General features: G+C 36.8%; 1 protein-coding gene across 4 annotated transcripts in view; it reads left to right on the plus strand.

Moving 5' to 3' along the window:
* The first annotated feature begins 1,438 nt into the window (after window positions 1-1,438).
* ano3 (anoctamin 3) overlaps window positions 1,439-16,363 on the plus strand; it is a 115,902-nt gene continuing 100,977 nt past the window's right edge. For 2 of the 4 annotated variants that reach the window (XM_064335719.1, XM_064335718.1), the window contains exon 1: window positions 1,439-1,717. In XM_064335719.1, coding sequence (XP_064191789.1) covers window positions 1,672-1,717 — 46 coding nt within the window. In that variant the 5' untranslated portion in view covers window positions 1,439-1,671. The remainder of the gene's footprint in view (window positions 1,718-16,363) is intronic. The other 2 variants (XR_010330050.1, XM_064335717.1) reach the window with 1 other exon arrangement.

Consider the following 16,363-nt stretch of genomic DNA (forward strand, 5'->3'; position numbering starts at 1 on the left):
CTGTATCTTTATTTCTGGGATTGTTAGATGTTCCATACAAATTTAAACATGAAAAAAAACATCAATCTAGGTTCTATCCTTTGTCCTTAAATGACCTACAGTAGGTATACCTGCAAAGGAACACATGCTTTCATTTTACTGGGTGCCATTGCATGACTGAGATGACCTATGATGTACCAGGCACCAAGTATTTGCGTGCCTTGAAGGCCTCCAGGCATTTTCTGCCACTGCTTGCTGTTCTTGGTTCCTGTTTCACATCCCAAGATCTAACCAAATGCTTTAGAGAATGTATTGTTGGTATGATTAACAAATCATGAGTGTGGCATTTCGGTGTCATTAATACCATACCATACTGTACCATACCATACCATACCAGACCGTAGCCATTAATCTTTCCTGTAGGAACATACTAGTGTTTTTTTTCGGTATCAGGTGATTTTTTTTTTTTTTTTTACAAAATAAAAAATGGTAATAAAATATATATGTCTTCAATATTTAATTTAGAATAGCATGTTTAATATTATAATTTTTGTTTGTTTTAAACCATTGCAATCTGGAAAATGAGCTACATGTCCAATTAATAAAAGTTTCAGAAAAAAGCATGTTTGGTCATATATTGGACAAATTAATTTAAATGTTCTCCTTTTATGTAATTAAAAGCTGGTATTCATATGTGACATTGTGTGATATTGGCATGTCATGCTTGGAAATCATTTAAGTGCATGCTGGTTCCCGTGAACTGAGGACACAACCTTTGTAATCTCAAGTTAGTCATTTATTTTATTTAAAACAAGATAATCATATAACCACATAACAATCATCATTGCATGCATTTATACAACTGCCACCAACGAAAATGTACAAAAATATAAATTATACATTTTTATTACAGCCCAAAATCAGTGTTGTGCAGTCAACAAATCTCCTTATACTTCTGGTAAGGCATCTACCAGAATTATTTAATTTTAAATAAATCGACTTGTGATATCTTTCAGGCTTTTGTAATTTTGTAATCTTAAGACATTTATCTGCAAGCAAAAAGAGGGAAACGACAGTTGCCTTTAACTTTGCTTTGGCCATGAAATGAGAACTTCATAAGAATTAGGAATGTTTACGATTTGAGCATGAGTTGATAAATAAATAAAAAGACCGCAATGAAACGAAGTGGGTTGGGTAGGCGTAGTATTCCAGCACCCCATACGCAATCACTGTTTAATGTAGTATTGTAGAAAGCAGACCTAATTAAACTCATTTTGATACGACTCCTCTCTGGGATGATGAGCGAATTTGACTGCGTATAATTCGGGACGTTACACCACTATCGGTTGTTCTCTGGAATAATAAACTGTTTTTAAAATTAAATAAATAAAATTAAGTTGTATTAATGGAGAGATTCTTTTTATTAAAGTAGTAGCCACGGAGGCAGCGAATTTCATGGCAGGACCTCCCTTACAGTATGTTGCCATGACAACAGCCATGGATGGAAGAGCTTGCTGAGCTGAAGCAGGTGTCAGGACTGCGCATCGCCACAGAAAGAGCTTGGTAGCCTACAGTATGCTAGGATGCTGCAAGAACACCTACGCACGCATTTCATAGATTCCAATGTCTTCGGAAGCGTGGTTTTGGTGAATTAGGAGTATTTCGTACTGGGGAAAGCAAGCACACGCCGCAATGGTCCACCACTCCGGCTCGATCCAGTCCTTCAAGCAGCAAAAGGGTAGGTATTTATATGTGTTTTTGTGACTTGCGACAGTTTTTATTTGCGAATTTGAATGTCATTATGTATGACACATTTTAGAACAATTGCTATGATACAATGACTGCAAGCGTGGCTAGTTTGAACGTTTTTTTTCTTCTTTTTTTTCTCTCTCTCAAATCCGCATGTTCTTTTCTGGTGTCCTGCAGTAGTGGAAAAGGGGTCGCTTTAAAACTATGACGCAGAGTTCAATGTGCAACCATAGTTTATGGAATCACGTTTTACAGTCGACGTGGAGTGACACTTGTAATTCGGTCAAGGCAATCTGAAATTCAATTAAATTAAGATATTTTTGCGGTGAAGCAATGTCTTGTTTTGGTTTGGGTAGTCAATGACTTTAAAAATACGAACGCGTGTGATCAGTAATGTACAATTTTAATCAAAAGTAGGCTAGTTGCTTCACAGCTTCGAAACGCTGCATGAAACACTATCAGTGATGTTACATGATATCAATTACGATTGGCTGTGATAATTGTGTTAGGAAATAAGGTCCATCGTTTGGTTGAAGACAAGCCTGGACCACTTCCGGACTGTAATACTAATAGTTCAAAAAAATATATAAATTGTGCAGTTATGTTAGTAAAAAAATATATATATATTTGTTATTTTGTGTTTAAGCTCCCTGTGATGTATTACAATTTTCACATGGTGACGTACTGTGACTACAATGCCAGTTTACCTTCTATATCTGAGTTTCATCTTATTTTCTACCACCATTGTACATATTAAAGTACAATACAGTAGCCAACATACATACATACATACGTACAATATGATGCCCTTGGAATTAAAATTGCATAGTTTATCAGAATGAGGAAATTGGATCTTCCAATGTTGTCATTTTTCTGTAAATGGGTAGTGGCATGCATCTTTGGGCACCAAATGTGATAATGCATGTCTGCAATCTTTACATTTGATGCAGCCAAGCAATTATATTCTAGATAAATAAAATACAAAATGAAAGGGTAAATAAAGGGGAACTGCATGCAGCTTCTGCCATTTGAAGTAGATTTGAACCTTCCCCAGGTTGTCCATGGTGTGCATTTCAAGGCAATATTTTCAGTAACTCTGGCCACTCTTCCAAGTAATTTGGAAACCATCAATATTTGCCAGTTCAGCCAAGAAAGGAGCACTTCAACGCTTTTTGTTTTCAGTTAATTTTAGTGGCTTCATCCCAAATAAAGCATTTAGTTATTATATAGCTGCAAGTTTCACTTTCCAAAACCTGGAATAGTAGCAAAGGATGATCTCCAGAACTCCTCTTGTTTATCCAATTATTGTCTTGCCTGAAGTGACACACTAACACTAAGTACTTAGAGGAACGTGTCCAATAAGATATATTCACATTAAGCTGCTTTCACCCCACAGCTTTCTATGGCTGTTATTGATTCTAGATATCTGTTCAGACCATTAGTGCTACTCTAATATGGGTTTAATTTATAACTCTGCTGCCCATATCTGTACAAGTCTGACTCTTATCAGTGAAAGACAGGCTCTTTAGCTCAACACATTAATGGCCTCAACATCTGTACTATGAATATATTGCTTGGAGGTTAAATTACTGGATATAAATGTACATGTAATTACTGTAAGATATGGTAGTGACCATTAAGATATGGCAGTAAATTTTATACTCTGCTTTATCTGATAGAACCTTGCACTCCTAATGTACTTATAACATCAGGATAATAATTATTGAGAATTTATATAATTACCTGGAATGTGGAAATCATTAAATCAATAACAAACATTTGCAGATTTGTATTGAAACATATTAATCTGATATATATATATATATCACATTTTAGGTCAGCAAAAGTACCTAGACAATTGACTGCTCAGCTGTTGCTTGACCAGCAGTGTGTGTGTGCTTGCATCATTAGTTCATGCACAAGAGAATTAGGAGGAGGTGTAGAGTGATTCTAGGTGTTGAATTTGCATTTGGAGTCTGATGTTGTTGTCTCACAACGTGAAGAACAAATATGTCAATGCCAGCAAAGCAGGCCATCATGAGGCTGTGTAGATCACAGAGACATTGCCTAAACATTGTGTGTGTCAAAATCAACTGTTTGATACATTGTTAGGAAGCAAGAATGTGCTGGTGAGCTCAGCAATAACAAACGACCTGGTAGACAATGGAAGCACACTTTAGTGGATGACTGAAGAATACTTTCAATTTCAATTTCAAAACTGTCAAACAGATCATGAACACTCTCCAAGATATAGGCATAGATGTGTCAGACTACATATAAAAAGACAAGGAATAAAGACGAGGCTACACTAGCATAACCTCAGAGGGTTCACCTCAAAATGGAAACCACTGGTAAGCGTCAAGAACAAATGGCAAGATTAATAAAATTCAATAAGTTATAGACTAAAGAGATAGACCAGGGTTTTTTTTAGGGCCAAAAAGTGGAAAGTTCTTGATTGGCCAAGTCAATCACCTGCCCTGAATCCAAAGCAGAAGGCCCCTGAAACAAACAAGAACTGAAGATGGCTACTGTACAGGCCAGAGAATTACCAGGGAAGGTACCCAGCTGGTAATCTGGTAATGTCTGTGGGTCGCAGGCTTCAGGCAGTCATTGAATGCAAAGGACTTGCAACCAAGTGCTAAATATGGCAACATTATTTCAGATTTTATGTAAATCTGTCAAATTACTTTTGCTCCACTACAACAGAGGAACAATGTATAAAAAAGGGCTGTAATTCCTACATGGACCACCCAATAACGATGTAAATGCCCTCATCTTAAAGCTGAACTTTTAAACTGTGTGCTCTAACCTGCACTCAGCTGTCAGGCTGCTGTAAATCAGGCTTGTGAACAACATAGCTCTTGATCACAACAGGGTGAGAGCTCACAATGACAAAAATATATAATCAAATATTAAACAATTTGCAATAATATAGTGCCCTCTATCACTACTGCAATGTATTTTATGCAAAAACTATGCAAACAAACTAAGCTCCAATAAACAATCAATAAAGTGTGCACTGAACTTCCACTCCTGTGCTGTGCTAAAATACAAAATGAAAGTGACTGGCTATGCAGCAGAATAGTGAAGTCATAATTTCAGCTAGAAGAAAGCCATAAACTGAGTTCGAAAGCTATGTAAATGAGCTTGAAGAACATGAGACTATAAGGCTACTGTAATATATACAGGGTTTCAAGTAGGGGCAAAAGTCACAGTGGGTAGACTATAGAGAGGGTCAATTTTTTCAGGTAGTAGCTTGCTTTTAGATAATTTACCCTGCACTGGAATGTCTAACTTGAGATCATTTTATCACTATTTACAAGGTAAGAAGTGACTTTTTCATTTTTAATTTTTTTTAGAAAAACAGCACTTTTCACGTTTGAAATTATATTTACGTCCATAGAAATCTTTTCAAATGCTCATGAAAACACTTTCAGGTCTAAGGACAAAATGCAGAATGAAAGAGCAGATTGATTGCTTAGGGCTCAGAGAGGGATTCTTGGGATATCAATGCCATCATTGTAGTATTAACAGTTTTTAAAAATTGTTACAGACAATTATTGGATTATAAAATATCAAAATCCTCAACCTGAGGTATCACTTCTGCCCTCCTTTGGGGGAGGGGACTACCTTGTTATTTCTTTTGTCATCTCTAGTAGTTTTACCGATCAAGATGGGATTTTTGCATCAAAGTGCGAAGAGTCTAAACTTTACAACAGTGTAGATGTTACTGCAGTGCACCTTGGATCAGTGAACGAGAAAACCAATAATTTAAGAGAATGTTATTTTTCACCTAAATTGGTTATAAGAGAGTAACATCATATTCACTGTTTCATTTCAGACCCAGTGTGCTGGAGTACAGAGCCAAAACAACAAAAAATGTGTCACTGTCCAAATAGTTATGCACAGCAGTATATTATATAATTAAAACACATAAGGCTATGTGTTAACATTTCAACCATCCTTCCAGGAGTAACTTTAAAAAAAATCAGGATTCAGTTTCAACAACATAACAATTCTTCTCTTTTAACACAGCTTTCGTTTCTTGCTCTATTACTGGTTTTGTGTACACTAAAATGTGGAATTCCTATCTAAGTCCTGCAACCTACCATGTATTTTCTGCAGGTTTGTGTTCTGGATGCAAATTTATCAGTGTATTCCACTGAGCTTTAAAGACAAATATGCCAAATAAAGACAATGGTTTTTTTTTCAACAATGCTATCAATAAAAAACAACAATTAGGGTCATTCTGATTTTGTAGATTCAGAGTGAAACATGCTTCTTTCCATGCTTGAATTTTGTTCAATATTGTGATTTGAGATTTCCATGTGCATGACTTAACAGAATGCCTGATGGACCATTATATGCACTGAATATCATAAATTCTCAATGTCAACTCATGCCCACAGTAATGGCCAAGATAATTATCCCAAAGTTTATGTTTCAGAGACCTCTCTGCATACAAGAGCGATTACGTAATGATGTGAAAGCCTGCCTTCAAGCATGAAATATGCAAAATTATAATTGAAGCTTTCCAGTCAAATTATGTGTGAGTGTGTAAATATAATGAGATCAGGTTATTATGGAATCAGTGTTTGTTAATGTTAGCTGTGTTTTATATGCATTTCTGTATTTGTTAAAATGATTCCCATAAAAAGCTCAAACATTGCCAGTTCACAGTGACAATATCTGTTAAACAAAGAGCTTTGTTGAAGTCATGCCTTTCAGGTTGTGTGGAAGAAAAAAGTGTGAATTGTCACCTCAATTGTTTCCATTCTCTTTCGGTCCCAGGGAATTCAACGGTTATAATACAATTTATTTGAGTTCAAATTTGGAGATTATTATTGTTTTTTTTATTTACATGAAAATTGACCACATAGTGCTGTGACTGCACATATATTAGTGTATGCAGAAGTATTTAATGTGATATTAAGACTAACTGAATGCATATTATGGCCTGTGCTTGGCCCCCATCAATGTTGCTTGTAGCTACAGTATGTATATTTTATTATGAAGAATAAATTCCCGAATGAACCCCAGGATAATATTTTGTGTATGGATGTGTAAGTCTGGTATAGATTGTGGAACATGCCAGTGCTGACAGTGGGTAGCAGTCCCACAGGGTGGTGCATAATTGGCCAAGTATTGCCTGGGAAGGGAAATTATTTTAGTCAGCAGGAAGCTGTGTCTTTTTGTGCAAGAGTGACACCTCTGGTCAGTTGACACCCACAGTCTGTCCTCAAACTAGACATGGATGATCTCTTTGGAATCAATGTGTGTGTGTTTAACTGCCAAACTTAATAAAGGAAGAAATGATTGGCACCACTTGGTTAAGAGAAGAGTGCACGTTACTCTGTGCTTTTCCAAATTGACAGAGGAACAGGCAGACGGGTAAACATGGCTTAGTAATATAATTGGGCACTCCAATTTATGAAAAAATAGGGGCAAAACTGAAGAATAAATTAAATAAGAAGAAAAAAGAAGGCTTCTTTTGACTTTTGAATATTCTAATGAAAATGTAGTTCAATTAGCATCTTTAACACATTGAATGGATTGCATTTCTCATGTCTCTATAACTCTATCGTGATAATATAGATTTAACATGGATTCTGAATTATTTGCTGACGATGGTTTTATATAGAATGAATGGCTAGACATGAACTGTACTCAGAAGCATCTTTAAATGCAGTGTGTCCCAAATTCATTGCCTTTTGAGGTCCCTTTACCTTTAGGAAGATACCTTTAGAAGGAGCTCAGAGCATTAGGGGCAGCTGCTTTCGTATTGGGACGCAGCCATTGTGTGTTCAGAAGGAACCAATGAAAGAATGAAACCCTCAACCCTTCACAGAACCTAGCCACCTGAGGACATAATAGTTATATTTATACACTTATATGTATCTTATTTTATCCTAAGGAATCAAGGAAAGGAAGTAATGTGAGAAAGTAAGATCGGATTTTTGACTTCTGTTTTTTGGCTGGACCGCAACGTGAATGTATGTGACTGACTCAGTGAGCGATTGAGTGAGTGATGAAGTTACACCATTGGTCGGCCGAGTTATGAAGTCACACCATTGGTTGGCCGGATCACGTGTGTTAGGTCCAGCCATATACTAGGTTTTAACCTGGTTTTGTTATCTCTTGGTGTATATCTGAGAAAAAGATTGACAGACAATTCTGAGAGTGACAATTCGTTACATGCAGGGCAGTCTTTCAATCATGATAATCTTGTTTCTTCACAGTTTTGGTTTAAATTTGGGTGATTACAAAACATCCCGCATGACTGGCATTTAACTGCAAGTAAAAGTTACAGAAAACGCTGATTGGATCCAAGTATCACTAGAAAGCTTTTCTGAAGTTGCTTTCAAACTCATCATCCAAAATGGACTTGTCATTTGCCTTCTTGATTGGTAAACTGAATGTCTTACACATTTTACATGCAGGATGTTGGGAAAGGATTGAGGTGAAATGCAGATTGATGAGTTGGTGGGGTGACAGACTGCCAGTGTGGAATTTGCCCCTCACTGGCATCCACTCTAGAGCTAGGCGTTGAGACAGCTGAGGTGATATCTTTATTCCTCCAGTGTGAGTCTGATTATGGGCTAGGGGGATCTTTGATCATGCAACAACCCCTCTGCTTTGGGCAAATCGCCTGCCTGATTATGTAACCAGACAGATGGTGTGATAGTTTTGTGTTTCTGCTTTGAAATAGAGTTATAGGCAGATTAATAGCAACAAATAAGCAACAAGACTGGATTCTTCTGCAAACAGTGACTACCTATCCATCTTAAACAAAAGTTATTTGAAATATCTGATAAAACAGACAAGTGCCATATTTGTGCCAGGAGTTTTGGCAAGGTACATTTGGTGGTTCTTGGCTGCAGACAACAGATGCAACATATTTTCCCTCTTAAAATGTTCTATAAACTAAATTATGATACTTGTGAGTGACATTTATTTTTACTCTTACAGTATCAGTCATAACAGGAGTGGGCAAGCAGTATCTAGTGCTTGATTCCAGATTTTGTGTGAGTGTGTGTGCATGCGTGTGTGTGTGTGTATAGTTTAGAGGCACTGCTCCTACTCATGCCTCATAAGAAATGTCTGCTTGGTCATCCATGTATGTGCCTAAAGTGGAAAATTCATCAATTGATCGAGCAGATTCCAATAATTATAATTTCAATCTTTCATTTCATTATATGTGAAAGTCCCAGGGCTTTGTACCTACCAGTTACAATGAAAATACTTTAAATACTGTACATGGCCCAAATAAGGCTGGTATTTGTAATAAACCTATGTAAAATTAAACACATTACCTTTACTGTGTTTTACATTTACATTACAATTACTCTGCATGCCTTTTAACAGTATTGTATGCTCATCTGTCTGTTTACAATCATTCATTTGGAATGGGCATATCCAGCTATTGTCAATTTTACACTGGATCTGTTTCAAATTCACAGTACCCAGCCTCATGGAGGCAGTCCTGACTCCTAGAGTGTTGCTGTCCTTTAGATTTTCTGGTCCTTTTTAAAAACTGAATTATTGTTTTTTGGTCATGTGATCACTTACTGAGGCTGATTGCTGGTTTTATATTGCCTTTTGCATGGAGAAAAAATGTGCCAAGCCCAAAACCGTGCAGCCAGATATGCAGTAGATACTACAAGCATTGTTTCTCCTGATTAATTTTCTTGTTGAACTCAATGGAAAAAATATTCAGGAGAAACAATGCTTGTAGTATCTACTGCATATCTGGCAGCAGCATGGTGGTTTGAGGCTCATTTTATACCTTGGACCCTTGACGACTTAAGGCCATTTAGCCAACAAATGTGTTCCATGCTGTATCAGCATAATTTACAGCTGAATCTAGTCCCACCTCCCAATTCCCATAGAGATCCATTCAAATGCAAAGAGTTTTTGTATCGCTTGTAGGACAACCTGACAATAAGATATCCAGACTCTGATGATGATGATAGGTCACAGACATCAAGAAGTCATGGCATGCAAATGATATTTTGCCATTTTGGGCTTGGTCCATTTTTTTTTTGCCTAGGAGTATATCTTCTTGGAGCATCTAAAACAATGTTGAAGAAAGGCGGTTGTATTTAAGTGGCATTGATGCTCAAACATCACTCATACATACATTTGCCATTTTTATTGCCCTTCTGTGTTAAAATAGCTATCATTAGATTAGCCTTTAAGGAGCCTGTATTGCATCTCTCATCAAGCATTACTGAAGTATTCTCTTTTGATTGACTGAGTATTGAGCAGTTAGATTAACCTTATGTGAGTCTACATTAACCTCTTAAGCATAAATCAGGCCCAATGATGGATCCAAACACGTATTCTATATCGTTTGAATAAATGATAGGGTGTAAAAGGATGTGAATCATATATAGAAAACAAGGTAATTCCTTAATGGGCTTCAGGGTCAGATAAAAGACAATGAAGGATTCAGACCCCACACACAGATGGTTTCTACCCCCCACACTTTCCCTTTCTACCCCAGTTTTGAGTGTCCATTTCTAATTGGATGCCCATTCTAAATCGATCTCCTATTGCACCATCACCTTCATCAGTTCAGGAGGATGTGCTACATTTATTGTCTCTCTGCTGGGCAGTGAGGTGAGGGATTCCCTGATGACTGAAACTCTCCTTTCTGGGGCAACATTATGGGCAACTGTGCCTTGCATGGCATCTGGTCACATTGAGCAGTATATTGGTCAGGATACTACTTGGAACACCATTTTTTTGCTGCACTAAGGTCCTGAAGTGACTGAGCTGGTTATTCCACTCAGAATAATGTTATTTGAGAAGCGCTGAGAAGTCCTGGGGTAGTAATGCTCTTGGAAGGTTTGTGCAGTTCTGTAGGCTTAATCCTCAACCTCCCATTTTCTGCAATGCTCCAGGAGTGCAGACCTTGGATTGTTTGCCCGTTAGGCCTTGTTCTGTGATATGTTCTGTTAATTCAGATCTTCCACTTGGTGTGCTAGCTTTTGCTGAGGGTCATGTCAAAAGACTGTGGCTTGGATTAAGTTTGAACTTCCCTCTTATTATTTTTGCTTTAGTACTAATTATACCAACAATACTACAAATATGTAAAGTAAGTTTAAAGGTTAAATCATCTATTAGTTAAACCCATAAGCGGTCAATGTAGTCAGTATCAAGGAAATGGTAAATAAAAGGTGTTGCCAGAAATTCGGAGTGCCCAAGCTGGAGGCAGGACAATTTTAAAGGGGAAAGACTGCTTCTGTACAAGTAATCTCATTACCTGTCTCCAGCTTTGTAGCCCTCACTATTATCCCTTTCATGAAATCATTTGTGATCATAATGTCAGTGTATCATATGCTCACAATATAAAAATCACTGAAAGAGCAATTCCTGGAGTTCTTTGTGGAATCCCACTTGCTTTATGCAGTATTAAACGAAAAAGCTTCTACCCAATGTTATTGTTTCCTTCTTGTCTTCAGTGTCATTGGTGTTTAATGCATCTCAACAAAAAAGGTTTTCAATGTACAAAAATGCGAAGTTATTCACGCATACAAATCACTGTCTATAAGCCATTAATTACAAATAACAAAATCTTGGCCTGCCATTAAAAGTATTGATATCAAAATGAGGCCAAGTTACAATATTGGCTATTTTAGCTAACACAAATTAAACAAGTAATGCTATGTTCCAAAGCAGTGCTACCCAATGTTTCCCAAATTATTTAATGTAACCTGCCGCTGTGTTTTTTCATCTTACCATCTGAATAAAATGTGGTCATTCAAACTTTGTATCACATCAAAGTGTCTGGCTAAAGAATTCTGGCAAAAGAATGCATTGTCACTGATTATTTAATATTATTTAATATATTTTTAAATATGAATTCTTATTTTTGCTATTTATAGTTTATATTAAGTTTTTTACTGCGTGATACATGTTTGAAATATGCTAGAGTCAAATGTACTGCAAACAGCACAGCTCATCTTGTCATTTCACTAATGGGATTCAATTTATTGTATGTATCAATCATTAGCAAAAAAAGCAACATTATTGTGAAATCTGGTGTCCTACATTAGACCTCCTTTTGGCACAGAAAAAGCCCCTTATTCATGATTCAGTGTTGGATTATTCTGGGAAAGTTGGTTTTTGCTTGATTGAATTGCAGTTGTCCTTAAGATAACTTGATTTAATCCAGACCTGAGACCACTTGTGAAACTTATGAAAAAAAGAGGTGACAAACATCCAACAGAATAAAAATGTATATTAACACTGAGCTTTTTTTTACACCAGGTATCCTGCAAAGTGCCATTTTGAGGACTCATACTGTACATGCAGCATTGAGGTGTTATATTGGCACTTTAATGTTTAGCATATTAACTTAGAGGAATGCTTCTCAGAAATCAATTGTGTGATGCAGATGAGCTCTTGTCATGGTGAAAAATCACACATTATCAGGAGGCAAAAGGAGGCAATCTTACAGTAGTAGCGAGAAAGTGATTGAGTGAGTGAAAGAGAGACAGCTGGTTAATCTTCTTATGAGATTCACTGAGCAAGGTTCTGCCAGGATAGGGCATTATTTCCCTGAACCCTCAGTTAATGTATAATCTGTTCTGAAAGCTTGCTCACAGCTGGGTTGCTAAGCAGCACGTTATGGACAGATTCCCTGAACCAATGCCCTTCACTGCAACGAATGACACAGGTAGATGGATGTCCCAAGTTCACTGCACCAATTTTCTCAGCTTTGCAGTGGTCACTTATCAAGTATGGTTCCAGAAATCTGACTGGCGAGGGGGCTTAACATTGTTAAATTAAGATGTGCTTACTATTATGATAGTCAAGTGGTTATGAGCATAGGTAAAACAACATTTTACTGTCATGATGGTTCTGCAGGGCCACAGAGGAAAATATTATTCCATTTTTCCACTCTTTAGTGAATTAATTGATTCACTAAATGTAGCTTGTTTGTCTCCTGTCTTGCATAACTCTATGCTTTATTTCAGGTCCCCCTTGCAAAAGATAATTTTATCTCAGTGGGTTTTTTCCTGGTTAAATAATGTAAAATAAGTTTTAAAATTAAATTTAGACTCTGTTCCCTTTTCAGACAATTTGGAAATTTAACAAAGGAATTCAGTCTGCATATATTTAATGTGTCCTTAATTTGGATGTAAAAAATTAATTAGAATAAACTCTCTTATGAATTATTGCATATCTGTGAAGTTAGTTTAAAATGATCAAACTCAGCCATTCTAATTACCTAGACCATCAATTTAAGGCATATTGTTTTGAGGAGACTGAACAGTGATGGACATATAATTTGCATACATGCTATCTCTGGCAGTTTTCTTACCTGTTAGGAAAGCATAGAAACACACTCAATGTCAAAGAGCACCTCAGTGACAAGTGGCCAGTACAATTTCCCACTTCTCCTATTCCAGCAGGCTTGGGGATTAGTAGGATGTGCACATTATTTCCTCTGGTCTATTGTTAAGCAGTATGTAAATGACACTATGCAAATATAGATAGATGGATAGATAGATAGATAGATAGATTTTTCAAGACAGACATTTTCGAATGACACTGTGAACTGACTTTTTTCACATGTGAATGAAAATTCCCATGTGCAAAAACAAAATGTGACATGATATCACATGAAATTTCACATTTTCACGTGACTGACTTTTTCAAATATGAACTACAATTTTCACATAGAATAGGTTACCTTTCCCTGCTCTCATTTTACAGTATAAGTGGAATTATTTTTATAGTTCATACCTGTACTCCTCACATGTTGGGTATTCAGATGTGATGTTTGGACACACATACTAGCCATATACTAGGTTTTGGCCTGGTCTTGTTTCATAAGGATAGAGGCTGAATATTTGGTAGTAGCTCTACCGTGTATGTGGTCTTGCTCTTCCTATGGCTAAGAACAGTATGATGGGAGATGGTTGTCTTTACCTTGTAAAAATGGAGAGGTGAAAATACTTTCAGAATAAAGTGTATGTGTAAATGTAGGTAAAAAGTGTAAAATGTATGACAATCTAAAATTGCCCAGTTATGCAGAATCAAGGCCTGTCTGATTAAACTGAGGATTATGGCCAGGTTCCAGACTGCTTTGCAGCACCGACATTATGTTGTATTTGTTGATATATATTTCAGTGTGAGGAAGTCTGAGATGATGTTGGCTTTGACATTATAAAAATGAACAAAATCTATAATACTCCCAAGTATTGATAATATTAATCATGTCCAAGTTCTCATTGTCTTATGATTAACTGGTTAACTTTAATTTGTTATGGGTAGGCCACCAGTTTCTATGTCATGTGTTTCACATGGATTCAAACCTGTATTTAAATTATCATCCAGGAGTCCTTATAGGATTTTGAAAGAACTCAGTCAAGTGACTAATAGTACAAATGAATGGCCAGTTATAATGTTTAGAAAAACAGGGGTAGTGAAAGGAAAGGAAGAGAACATGGATGGAATGTAGAATGCACACACTATCTAAAGCATGTCTTTGTGGTAATGAGTGGAACACTGCCTGTCTGGTACACAGAGGTTTTCATTTGGCAGAACTTGGACTTTTACAAAAAATCACGCAAAGAAGATAACAATAGACCCACAGTTAAAAACAAACAAGCACAAATTAAGGTCTGAGATCTACATTTAGACAAATAATCTGTCAGCAGGGGAAAAGACAGCCTTGAGCGGCAGCTGGTTGTCATTCATGATTTAACAGATGAGTTCTTGAATGCAAATACTCCACTGGAGAAAGTGGATTATCACAAATATTGTGAAGAATCAATGTGACAGCCCTCCCATTTCACTCACTTCCAGATTTATGAAAAAACTGTTGGTCCAAAATGGGCAATGGCAAATTATTTGTACAAGAAAACATTACTGCAATGTTACAGGGTGAATTATGGGATAGAGTTGATGGAATACTTCTAAATCTTACTCAAAAGGAAAAGCGGTAACTTTTGTTGCTGAAAGGTGTATTCCTTCTTATGAAAGTTTTGTTTTCACCAAGCACCGTTAATCAGTGACAGAAGAGGTTGTTAAACAGCAGATCATAATCAGATTACTCACATTAATCAGAGTTAGGATACTTTAATTTAAATTTCAAATGCTTACCACTTTTATTTCAGTTAGCATTTTTAATAATATACGTACATCTGTGCTTGAAATTACTTTTTATTAGTTGTTCTGTTTAGTTGTTGAACTATTTCTGTGCAGGTTAAGTGTTATAAACCTGCGTTCAGTTTTAATTAGAGTATTTCCCACTGCTTCAAACAAAAAGTAACATCCTCTGTATATCACTTCAAAATGTTGCTGCATGTCCACAGGTTGAATTTAACATGTGAGTGTCATGTGAACACTGCTATCAGTCATCAGTCTTCCACAATTTACATAATTTACATTGGCTGGAGTGGTGCAATTGAGATAATTGTTTGACACGTGGCTTGACAAAAAAGGCTATCTTGTTGGTGGTGGACTTACAGTAAATAGCCTACATCACAGATAACGACTGATGGTCCTAGTTATGGGGCATTTTCTTTGTAAGGTGTGCTGGGAATTCTGTTAACTAAAGCCATACACATGGATTTTAGAATAGGGTGCTCTCCAATGAGGTTTCCTTACATGGCTCTTGAACATTTTTTTTCTTGCACACACTCATGCATGTATCCACACACAAATACACAAATGCACCCGTGACCATATGAAGCTGTACTATGGCAAATTGATTTTTGTGATTCGTACATTTATAGTGTTTATACTCAGGACAATGGAATGGGATATTTATCGACCGTTATTTAATAATATACAGTACACACACACACACACACACACACGTATATATACATGTGTGTGTGTGTGTGTGTATGTATATACCAGCACACAAACATATAGGAATGACTTTGAAGCTGTCCTGTAATGCAATGGAAGAAAATGATTTGAACACAGCCTCCTTTCTTTGGTGCTTGGGAACCCGTCCAAGTTCCATGTGAGGTTCCCTCCCGACCCAGAGAAAAATAACAGTCAGTCTGTGCATCTTCCTGAAGCCAAGAAGTCATTCTGTGTTACCACATGCCACTGGTCAATAGTAGGCAACGTGAGGCCCGATGCTCAGGGTTTGATGCTAAATATGAAACGCACTATAACCATTCATGTGTAAAGACCACTAGTGTATGAAGTATGGCCAAAGTTTGATCTAAACTCTGGAAATCCAGCTGTGGGTTGCACCAGCTATACGTAAGATCAAAAGTAGGCTAGTTAGAACTTAAGTTTTTACTAAATTAGGGTTTACACATTATTAAATTAAAATGGGTTGCATTGCACAAACAAGCTTTTACATTGAACTTTGCAGCTACAAAATAAACTGTGGTGTCGCCAATGGCAAGCAAAATTGAAACATGGCCTGTTTTGAGTATTTTGAGGAGGCTGACTTAAATGACACTCACTGTCAGTGTGTGTCAAGACAGGCTAAATCTTTTACATAATTTTGGTGATGAATTGATTAGAATTAAGACTAGATACGGAAAGCACTCATATCTACACCATGGAAGCAATTGAGCACATCTGAGTAATCAGACTAATCACACCCATCAAGCCATTTGTCCCAAACATTAAGGTGCCCTGAAATGGGGGG

Source organism: Anguilla rostrata, chromosome 5 (genome assembly GCF_018555375.3).
Source record: "Anguilla rostrata isolate EN2019 chromosome 5, ASM1855537v3, whole genome shotgun sequence".
In the NCBI taxonomy this organism is placed as follows: domain Eukaryota; kingdom Metazoa; phylum Chordata; class Actinopteri; order Anguilliformes; family Anguillidae; genus Anguilla; species Anguilla rostrata.